This window comes from Capricornis sumatraensis, chromosome 4 (assembly GCF_032405125.1).
Source record: "Capricornis sumatraensis isolate serow.1 chromosome 4, serow.2, whole genome shotgun sequence".
Classification (NCBI taxonomy): domain Eukaryota; kingdom Metazoa; phylum Chordata; class Mammalia; order Artiodactyla; family Bovidae; genus Capricornis; species Capricornis sumatraensis.
In genome coordinates, this window is record NC_091072.1 from 147864504 (window position 1) to 147875329 (window position 10826).

Here is a 10826-nt window from a genome sequence, read left to right on the forward strand (position 1 = left end):
GGTCCCTGATTCTGTTTCATAGACAGGTTTGTTTGTGTCATACTTTCAGATTCCATGTATAAGTGATACGGTATTTGTGTCTATGGTCATCTCTAGTTGTATCCATGTTGCTGTGTAAGGAAAGTGGCCTCTTCTCCATGATGTTCTGTACCGTACTTTTGTCTGCCTGATCTTGGAAGATGTATTTCATCCAAATCAGTACAGAAAGAACTTCTGCCTCACCCCTCTTTTTTGCTGCATAATGTCACTGTTTGAAAGTACCATAATTTATTTACTTAAAAAATTGAGATATAAAACACTATTATATTAAAGGTGTATGATGTTTTGATATATTGTATCAAATCATAATGGTTTGTATATATTGCAAAATGTCACCCTAGTAAGTTCAGTTCTGTCACCATATGTATAGTATTAATTTTTTTTTCTTGTGATGAGAGCTTTTAAGAACTGCTCTTTCACTATAATAGCAATGAGTATGAGATATGCAGTATGGTATTAACTAGAGTTTCCATGCTATGTATAAAATCATCATGGCTTAAATTTATACCTTTTGACTCTCTTCATCCATTTCACCCCCCCATAATTTATTCAGGTTCCCTAATGATGGATATGTAGGTTGTTTCTTATATCAATGCTATTAACAGCTTAATTCTAATGTAAAGGATTTGGAACTGGTGGTCCTAAAGTATCTGAAAAAAAAAACAGTGAAGACTTTCAGAGGAGCATAAACATTATGGGGATATAAGAGGATATGTAATTTTTTTTTTACAGTTGGTAAACTTCTGTGAAGTTTATTTAGAACACAAAGGGCTTATGGCCCTTCTACTTTATTGCTTGGAAGAATCTTTTGCAGTATTTCAGAAGCTTCTCCATTCTGCCTTGCTAAGGCTCTAATCTCTTTCCTACATTTTACTGTCTCCCAATTGTTTGTGTGTCAGTAAAAGGGGTTAAAAGGATGCATACTGTCTCTTCATCCTTTTGTCTTGTGATAACAGCTTGTCCTGTCAATTAAATTTCTTTCAAGTCCTTAGGTTCAAGCAGGTACACCATGTATTTCAGAGTCAAGTCATGAACAGCAGCTAACGTGGGAACTGTGAGGACCAGGGGTAGCTGGGGGTGCAGCAGCCCTGAGTCCTGGCCCTCCCTCTGCCCCAGGAGGAAGAGGAGGTGGAACGGGAGATCATAAAACAGGAAGAAAGTGTGGATCCCGACTACTGGGAGAAATTGCTGCGACACCATTATGAGCAGCAGCAAGAAGATCTGGCCCGAAACCTGGGCAAAGGAAAAAGAATTCGTAAACAGGTCAACTACAATGATGGCTCACAGGAGGACCGAGGTGTGTGTGGCCGGCCCCGCCCCCCACCCATGGGCCGTTCCACTAGAGCAGTGGGCCCCGCTCATCTGCCCTCTCTCCCTCCAGATTGGCAGGACGACCAGTCCGACAACCAGTCCGATTATTCGGTGGCCTCAGAGGAAGGTGATGAAGACTTTGATGAACGTTCAGAAGGTGAGGCCCGTGCCTTTCTGTTGGATTTTTACCTGTTGCTTTGTCTAACATCCCAATGGTGTCGCTCACACGTCCTTTTCTTTTTGTAGCTCCCCGTAGGCCCAGTCGTAAGGGCCTGCGGAATGATAAAGATAAGCCATTGCCTCCTCTGTTGGCCCGTGTTGGTGGGAATATTGAAGTGAGTACCGCTCGGTTCCTAGAGCAGGGTGGGTGCGAGCGGCTGTCGGGTCTTGGGGGAGTTGGGTTGCCTCCCTCTCACCTGGCTCCTTCTGCCCCCAGGTTCTTGGTTTTAATGCTCGTCAGCGAAAAGCCTTCCTTAATGCAATTATGCGCTATGGGATGCCCCCTCAGGATGCTTTCACCACCCAGTGGCTCGTGAGGGATCTGCGAGGCAAATCGGAGAAGGAGTTCAAGTAAGTTGAGTGCTTGGGTGAGCACTGTAAAGCAAGGCCTCTGAGTCTGGGTTTTTCTGCACACTGGAGCCTGCTGTGCCAGGAGGCAGTCTGTGTCTCCTGCTGAAGCTGGAAGTGCAGCTGCTAGGAATAGGTCTCTCTGTTCCCTGCTTCCCCAGAAGAGGACCTGGAGCACGGGACAGGGTCTGGAGACCAGCTCTCAGCACCGCGGCGGGCTTTACCTCAGATGGAGCCACAGTCACCTCCAGCATGAGGCCTGACTGCCCTGCGGGTGGGAAGGAGTCTGGTCTGGGAGCTGGCTGCTCTTTAACCTGTTTCTCTGTTTCTTTACCACAGGGCTTATGTCTCACTTTTTATGCGGCATTTATGTGAGCCAGGAGCAGATGGGGCTGAGACCTTTGCTGATGGCGTCCCCCGAGAAGGCCTGTCTCGCCAGCATGTCCTTACTCGGATTGGGGTTATGTCCTTGATTCGCAAGAAGGTGAGCCCTGAGCCTCCCTCTGTGATCCAGGGCTTATAGTGGGAGCTGGAGAGCCAGCAGGGAAGGAGCCTAGTTGGACTTGGGTCTTCAGCCTCTTGTCCCATTGCTGCAGGTTCAGGAGTTTGAACATGTTAACGGGCGCTGGAGCATGCCTGAACTTGCAGAAGTAGAGGAAAATAAGAAGATGTCCCAGCCAGGGTCACCTTCCCCAAAGACTCCTACCCCCTCCACTCCTGGGGACACACAGCCTAATACTCCAGCTCCTGCCCCGCCTGCCGGTGAGTGCTCCTGGGCAGTGGTCCTCTGTCCTCTTCTTGTCCTGGCCTGTGGTTTTTCTGCTCCCCTGTGCTCAGTTCTCAGGGGACTCTGGCAGGACGCACAGCAAGCTCCCTCTCAGTTTAGGAGGGCCGTCCTGAGAATAGGGCTGGCTCTTAAAGGCACGAGAGGACAGTTTAAGATGAGACAGACTGAGAAGGCATGACCTTCTCTGTGATCTGGAACCTTCTTAATTAATGTCTATTGTTGGCCTGCAGAGGATGGGATTAAAGTAGAGGAGAATAACCTCAAAGAAGAAGAGAGTGCAGAGGCAGAGAAGGAGGTGAAGTCTGCACCCCCTGAGGCCGCCGTCGAGGTGAGAGGGTGACAGACGCCACACTGGAGGCCGCGGGATTGGCCCATTCTCCCTCTGGGGGGGCTGGCCCGTCTGCTTCATTCAACCTGTTTTCTCTCTTTTGAAGTGTGCACAGCCCCCTGCCCCTGCCTCAGAGGAGGAGAAAGTCCCAGTGGAGCCTCCTGAGGGAGAGGAGAAAGTGGAAAAGGCAGAGGTCAAAGAGAGAACAGAGGAAGCAATGGAGACAGATCCCAAAGGTATGTCCATCTGCGTGCCCTGCAGACTCTGCGAACCAAAGGACTTCGACTTGTAGCCCGGCTAGAGGCAGTCCAGAGGAACTGACACACGGAAGACGCAACTGTGGGCTTTTTTCTCCCTCAGGACATCTTTTATGACTTTTAATCATTAAGATTTGGTTTACGACTATTTCAGATCTAACAGAGGTGGGGAGCACTCTTCTTTAGATATGTTCTCAATGCCGTCTGTTCCCCCCAGGTAATGCTGATGTGGAGAAGGTGGAGGAGAAGGCAGCAGTTGATCTGACTCCCATCGTGGTGGAGGACAAAGGTGGGTGTTTGGAGAATCCGACTGTACTGTAAAAGGACTCTATTTTTGAAAGGAAGAACTTTGTCTCCCAGACACTCCTCCACCCACAGGTTCCCCATCAATACTGATACAATCATTTTATCCCAAGCTAAAAGACTCCCCCCCTCCCCTCCTGTGACGGTCAGCGGCTGGTGGCACCTTTTTGTGGGTTTAAGAAACAGTTATACGTGGGGACTTCCCTGATGGTCACTGGTGGTTAAGACTGCTCTCCCAACGCACGGGGCCCAGGTTTGATCCCTGGTCAGAGAACTAGAGCTCACATGCTGCAACTAAGACACAGCGCAGCCAAATAAATATTTATATAAATATAAAAACACGTGGAGAAAGGGTGGAGGTAGATGGGTGGTCTCGTAGCACATGGTGCTATATGTACAGGTAAGGGCCATGGTGCTGTCTTCTGTCTAGAGCTGACATTTCTCTTCTGTCTGTTCTGTAGAAGAGAAGAAAGAAGAAGAGGAGAAAAAAGAGGTGATGCTTCAGAATGGAGAGACCCCGAAGGACCTGAATGATGAGAAGCAGAAGAAAAATATTAAACAGCGTTTCATGTTCAACATCGCAGATGGTGGTTTTACTGGTATGAAAAAAGGGCCCACTGGAGATTCAAGGTGAAATTAGGGTTCTTGTCAGAAACCAAGGTACGGAGACTTTAGCTCTCCTAGAGGGAATGCCAGGCCTACAGCACACTCCTTTGGGGTCCCTGTTACAAAGCCAAAGGCACAGTAAGTTGGTATCTGGGGTCAGGAGTGAGCAGCTGAATCCTCAGTGGTGTCTGCCTTTGTGTTTCTACCCCCTTCCCCATACCTCTCTTCAGAGCTGCACTCCCTGTGGCAGAATGAGGAGCGGGCAGCCACCGTCACCAAGAAGACTTACGAGATCTGGCACCGACGCCATGACTACTGGCTACTGGCTGGCATCATAAAGTATCCTTTGCCTGAGTCCGATCCAAGGTTCTGGTGGGATTTCTGCCGGTTTCACAGTTGGACGTTCTTACTTTCCCTTGTTTCATTTTTCCTGAGCGATTAATTTTCCAACAGCCATGGCTACGCCCGTTGGCAGGACATCCAGAATGACCCACGCTATGCCATCCTAAACGAACCTTTCAAGGGGGAAATGAACCGTGGCAATTTCTTAGAGATCAAGAATAAGTTTCTAGCGCGAAGGTTCAAGGTGAGCAGGAATGGGAGGAATACAGGCTTGATGGGATGGCCTTTAGAGTGCAGAAGGGACTGCAGAGGAAGTCTGGTCATTCAGCCATACTGTATATTATGTTGTCCTGGGTACTGAACTGTGTATCCTGTGAATGGCTTTGCTCCCAAGTATCAAGACAGACAGACTTGAAAAGTAAGCAGTTACTTAATGGCTGAAGATGACTGCCTGACAAATGACAGAGACCAGCACCGTGGGTGTGCTAGGGACCTCTGCAGGTTGGAGTATTCAGGAAAGACACAAGTGTGATTGAACTGACTGTAAGGAGGTGGGGCTGTCAGTGGACTGGTCATACTTTTTCCTGAGTCTGTGGAGATGAAGGGTGGGGAGATGCAGAGATGTAGATCTCCATTTTTAGAAATTCTGGGGCTAATATGCCCAGGACTGAAGGGACATCTTTGTCAGGAATGCAGCAAATCGTATTGAGGGGACCTTGTGCAGAGACAAGGCACGTGAATCTCAAGCTAAGTATTATAATTGGGGAATGAGGAGTGCATACCAGTGAGCCTTCCAATGTCGTGTGCCAAGTAGCAAGTGGCACAGGGACAGGCCTGGTGCCTGTTCTCAAGCTTTCAGTTTAAAGTAGCGGCAAATGTGTGGTCAAGTGCGTGTCAGTCTAAGTGTTGTGACGGAGACTGCTAAATCCACAAAGTTCTCCAGAGGGAATGTGGGGAGCGCTCACAGATGCTTCAGGGAGAAGATGGCACTGGAATGGAAGTTTTTTTCCTACCATTTTTTAATGACCATTTTTAAAGTCTTAGTGAATTTGTTACAGTATTGCTTGTTTTATGTTTTGGTCGTTTGGCTAGGAGGCATGTGGGATCTTAGTTCCATAACCAGGGATATAACCTGCACCCCTTGCCTTGGAAAGCAGAGTTGAAACCACTGGACTACCAGAGAAATCCCCTTGGAATGAAGTAACAGAGATTGTTGGATAGATAAGAAACAGGAGGCCTTATGATTGAAAGGGTTAGGTTGGGTATACAGGCTGTAGAGCTTTAGGTAGGGTGTTTGGAAACAGCAAATAGTCCAGGTGGGGTGTAGAAGACACTCATCTTGATGGTGGTAGGAGGTAGGTTGGAGAGGTAAGCCTGGAGGCCTGACTTAACCTTTACAGTTCATGGGTAGCTATTGAGGGTTTGTGAAGGGTTTTGATACAACCAAGGGAAACTGAAATAGAACATTTCATGAGATTATAGAACTACTCTATACTCCTGAGGTAGTAAGGGCTCAGCTCTTATACTGGCTGTGGAAAAGGATGAGATAAAGGAAATTAAACACTAGATGAATTTTTAGGATTTATTGATTAACTGTGGGGTCAGCAGGTTTTTTCTGTTAAGGGGCCAGAGTATTTCAGGTTCCTTTGTAAGACAAACTCTAGTGAAATGCAAGCAGCCATATGTGATAAACCAGTAAGGATGAATGTGTTGCAGTAAAACTTCTATTTATTGATGGGAAAATATGAATTTCATATAACTTATATGAAATGTTATAAACTATTACTTTGATTTTTTTTCAACCATTTAAAAGCCAAAAACCCATTCTCAGTTCTTGGGTCATCCACAAATGGGTAGTGGCCCAGATTCGGCCCACAGGCCATAGTTTGCTGACCCCTGACTGACTTGACTGGATTTGAGATCCAAAGGAGTGAGACTCTTAACTGAGGTTTTGAGTCTGAGTTGCTGAGAAAGTTAAATTATAATCGGCAGATCAGAGAAGTGAGGAGAGCAAGCAGTCTGTAGAAAAGAGTGAGTTCCATTCTGGACAAGTCTTTTGGTGTTTTTGAGAAGTAAATACCCCAGCACCATCAACAAGTGGGGTCAAAGCGATCAGCCATGCACGAGTGGGAACAGAACAGTTGGTGCCTGAGGTACAGGTTTGAGAAGCACCACCCCATTTGCATAGAGGGGCTGGCTGATGCTCGGAGGTGAGAGAGCTCTTGGGAGAATGGTGATTCTGGAGAAAGCTTATAGTTTGGGGCAAGAGGGAGGGAGCTGGTGAAGGAGACAGGGTATGTAAGTTGAAGGTAGGTGTCTGGTCTGTCTGAGCATAAATTAGTAGACCTTGATGTAGACAGGTCTCATGGAAGAAACAACAGTCCATTATTCTCATACTCTCGTTTTTCCTGATCTCTAATGGATTCATTCTTTTTAAGAACCAGAGGATCATTGAGTAAAACAAGCCTCGTAACTCAAGTATCAACATTCTTTCCCTTGGAATGTGTTTCAAAGGACCTTTTACACAGCTTCATCAGGCAACATGTCAAGTGTTTGTTGCAATATGAGTTTTGGTGGTGGGGTCTGGAGGCAGCCAAAGATATTCGACACTGGGTGTGTGGGTAGGTAAAGTGTGGATTAACATCACATCATTTAGCAGCAGGTAGAAGCGACAAAATACATTTCTATAACATAAATGGACCTTTGAAAAAGATATGTAGTGAGGAAAGGAGGAAACAGAATTTTATAGTGTACAGAAAAACATTCTGTAAATTAGAAAACACACATGAAACAATATTATTTTCAAGAAAACCCACAAAAAAGTAAATATATTAAAAGGATTGCCTATTTGAGGAAGAAAAGGAATGGGAGTGAGATACGGAGGTGAAAGAAAAGAAACAGGAATAACTTTTTAAAGAGTAAAACAAGTGAGTGTGTGAGTGTGAAGTCGCTCAGTCGTGTCCGACTCTTTGTGACCCCATGGACTGTAGCCTACCAGGCTCCTCCCTTCATGGGATTCTCCAGGCAAGAGTACTGGAGTGGGCTGCCATTTCTTTCTCCAGGGGATCTTCTCAACCCAGGGATCGAACCCGGCTCTCCCGCACTCCAGGCAGATGCTTTAACCTCTGAGCCACCAGGGAAGTGATAGGGTAGTTACATCCAAAGGATGACTGCCATGCAACCGTTTAAAGTCATATTTTATTTATAAAGAGTTTTACTATGTAATTCTTATCTTCCCTGGTGGCTCAGACGGTAAAGCATCTGCCTGCAATGTGGGAGACCCAGGTTTGATCCCTGGGTCGGGAAGATCCTCTGGAGAAGGAAATGGCAACCCACTCTAGTACCCTTGCTTGGAAAATCCCATGGACAGAGGAGCCTGGTAGGCTACAGTCCATGGGGTTGCAAAGAATCGGACATAACTGAGTGACTTCACTTACTATGTAATTTTGAGTGAAAGTAATATAAATACGTATATAGAATCTAATTTAGTAAAAAACATATGTAATGAAAAGCCTCTAACATTAACAGTATCTTTTGGAGGTGGAATTGTGATTTGAATTCTTTATACATTATATTCTAAATTGAATATCATTTTTGTATAAGGATGAATCAGTAAGAGTGAAGAACTTTTAAAAAACACAGACCTCCAAAGAGGGGTAAAAAAAAGGCAGTATAATGCTGGACTGCCAGAGGAGGGGGAGGGAACATCCACCTGTGAGGTTCTGAGAGGCCCATCAGAAGCAAGCAGAGTGAGCATCAGTCTGATTGCCGTCTCCTCTTTGTCTCTTGTCCAGCTCTTAGAACAAGCCCTGGTGATTGAAGAGCAGCTGCGTCGGGCAGCTTACCTCAACATGTCAGAGGACCCTTCTCACCCTTCCATGGCCCTAAACACCCGCTTTGCTGAGGTGGAGTGTCTGGCAGAGAGTCATCAGCACCTGTCCAAGGAGTCCATGGCAGGAAACAAGCCAGCTAATGCAGTCCTGCACAAAGGTAGCCAGTGGCTCCCCTGCCTCCTGCCGACCTGGCCTCCTTCCTGCTCTGCCCCTCTCCAGTACACGGTTACTCCTCCACCCCCTTTGTCTGGGAGCTTACGATATGCTGGGGATCCTCGCCTTCCTCATCAGGCAGCTGACATCTTAGAGGCAATCAAGGACAGTAGTTCTTTGCCTCTTAACTCGAACATATTCAAATTCTTGGAGGTGGAAACAAAGCAGAATAACATAGTTTCATCTGTGGTAGTTTAGAGGTCATTTCAGGTGATTTAATATCCTGTTGAGTTCTAGACCCCTTTCAACATTCAGTTTCTGATTAAAGTTAAGACACTGTGAGGGGGGTGGAGGGTGAAAGGACAGAAAGAAGGCTGGTATAAAGGAAGAAGGGAGAGCTCCAAAAGAAGATGAGAAAAGGAAATAACTATTCAAGAAGTGGAGGAAATAAGACAGTAGAGATCAAGAGACAGGTGACTTTAAAATCATAGAATCATGGGCAGCTGGAACTGGAACATGAGGAATAAGAATATGTGGTGGAGCCAGGTCAGGTGACTCGGTGACAAATGACAGTATTCCAGCACATCAGTTACTCGGTCACTGAGAAGTACTAGGGGGAAGGGATGGTCCCCATATGGGAGGACGGACCTGGGTCTTGACTACCACGGCTCACCGCCTCTTTTTCTCCCCATGCAGTTCTGAAACAGCTAGAAGAACTGCTGAGTGACATGAAAGCTGATGTGACTCGACTCCCAGCCACTATTGCCCGAATCCCCCCAGTTGCTGTGAGGCTACAGATGTCAGAGCGTAATATTCTCAGTCGCCTGGCAAACCGGGCGCCTGAACCACCTCCACAGCAGGTATAGGACCATTTTCCTCTGGCCAGCTGTTGAACAGAGCCATTCTGGAAGTTGGAAACTTTGCTGTTTGTCCCTAGCTTCACAGGCTGGGCAGCGGGGTGGGCTTAGCAGTGAGTCCTCTTGGGATCTAGTGGGTTGCTGTGGTCTCGGAACTCTGACTCCCTTGGCCTTCTCTTCCTATAGGTAGCCCAGCAGCAGTGAAGACCCAGATGGAAGATACCACCTCCACCGCTGAGCAGTGACCTTCCTCACTTTCCCTTGCCCAGATTCTCCCCTGGGGGCCCGAGAGACCCTCTCCTTCCTTCTGCCCCATCTTCTAAGTTGTAGAGGAACAGCTCCCGGAGCACTAGGGGAGGGGAGGGAGTGAGGGGCAGTGGTGCCCTTCCTGCTGGAGAGACTGCAGCAGTAGCGCCGGCGCCATCTGCAGGGAGCTGGCGGGCTGGCCTTCTGGGCCCTGGCTTCTCCCCACTGTAACACTGTCTGTTACACACGAACTGTTGTGGGTTCCCGCCAGGCTTGAAGAAAATGATCTGAGTTTCTTCCTCCTTCCGTTTTATTTTGTTGGTTGATTTTGTGTTTTCTTTTCTCCTTTTTGGGGGGTATTCACAGTGGGCCGGGCCCCTGGGCGAGACACAGCTACCTCTGTTGGCATCTTTTTAATACCAGGAACCCAGCGGCTCCAGCCCCTGAGTGGCTAGAATGAAATAAAGTGGAAAAAAAAAAAAAAGGAAAAGAACCAAAAGCATAAAAAAAAATTTCTTGATGAAAACTGAAAATAAAAGTTTCCTTGTATTTTAGTGCTCTGGTTCAGTGTGGGTGTAGGTGCAGGTGGGTGAGTGAGTGACGGGAGCCCCGGGACACCTGTAATTGGAGAACAGGGGTTTCCTTGTATCATCAGAGTCCACGTAAGAATCGACTCTCCCATCTGTACACGTGTTCCGGGCAGGACGCCTTCCCCACGCCCCGCCACCCGCGGTTCACAACCTGATCCGTGGCTTCCCGGCTCTGCGAGCGTGCGGAAGCAGGCTTCTCCAAGCTGTAGAAATATCATGCATAAAATGAAAAGATCTTCCTCGCAGTGTTGTGAAGGTGGAACCAGGGCTGGAACAGTATTTTTAACAGCTGAGCGCCACCGTTTACTTGCAGGAAGGCTGAAGCCAGTTTTTCTGTTAGCTTGCGTGGGTGAAATGTGGACACGAGATGCCTTCCGACCTCCAAGACGGGAACCTGGTCAGAGAGGACTCTTACCTGAGAGGCAGCGCGGGTCCTGCGGTCAAGGAAGAGGGTTTCCGCGTCACAGGCGTGGGGGCCGCCGATCTCGGGGCAACGTCAGGCGGAGGGCGCAGCTTTGGCGCCGGTGTTCGAGGGGGAAGGGGCGGCTTCCGGGTACAGTATTTCCAAATGAACTCTACCCCTGGAGTGGAGGGCGGGGAAGTCGAA

At 47.6% G+C, this 10826-nt stretch overlaps 1 protein-coding gene and 1 non-coding gene across 6 annotated transcripts in view; both read left to right on the forward strand.

Annotated features, from left to right (window-relative positions):
• CHD4 (chromodomain helicase DNA binding protein 4) overlaps positions 1-10093 on the forward strand; it is a 29438-nt gene extending 19345 nt beyond the window's left edge. For 2 of the 5 annotated variants that reach the window (XM_068971334.1, XM_068971337.1), the window contains exons 26-40: positions 1156-1336; positions 1421-1507; positions 1597-1685; positions 1787-1920; positions 2257-2401; positions 2514-2679; positions 2935-3032; positions 3139-3268; positions 3507-3578; positions 4054-4191; positions 4429-4537; positions 4652-4784; positions 8335-8533; positions 9223-9386; positions 9570-10093. In XM_068971334.1, coding sequence (XP_068827435.1) covers positions 1156-1336; positions 1421-1507; positions 1597-1685; positions 1787-1920; positions 2257-2401; positions 2514-2679; positions 2935-3032; positions 3139-3268; positions 3507-3578; positions 4054-4191; positions 4429-4537; positions 4652-4784; positions 8335-8533; positions 9223-9386; positions 9570-9587 — 1863 coding nt within the window. In that variant the 3' untranslated portion in view covers positions 9588-10093. The remainder of the gene's footprint in view (positions 1-1155; positions 1337-1420; positions 1508-1596; positions 1686-1786; positions 1921-2256; positions 2402-2513; positions 2680-2934; positions 3033-3138; positions 3269-3506; positions 3579-4053; positions 4192-4428; positions 4538-4651; positions 4785-8334; positions 8534-9222; positions 9387-9569) is intronic. The other 3 variants (XM_068971335.1, XM_068971338.1, XM_068971336.1) reach the window with 2 other exon arrangements.
• LOC138079431 (small Cajal body-specific RNA 11) lies at positions 2716-2853 on the forward strand. Its single transcript, XR_011144902.1, has one exon. It is a non-coding gene; the product is annotated as a small Cajal body-specific RNA 11 (non-coding RNA).
• Positions 10094-10826: the final 733 nt, after the last annotated feature.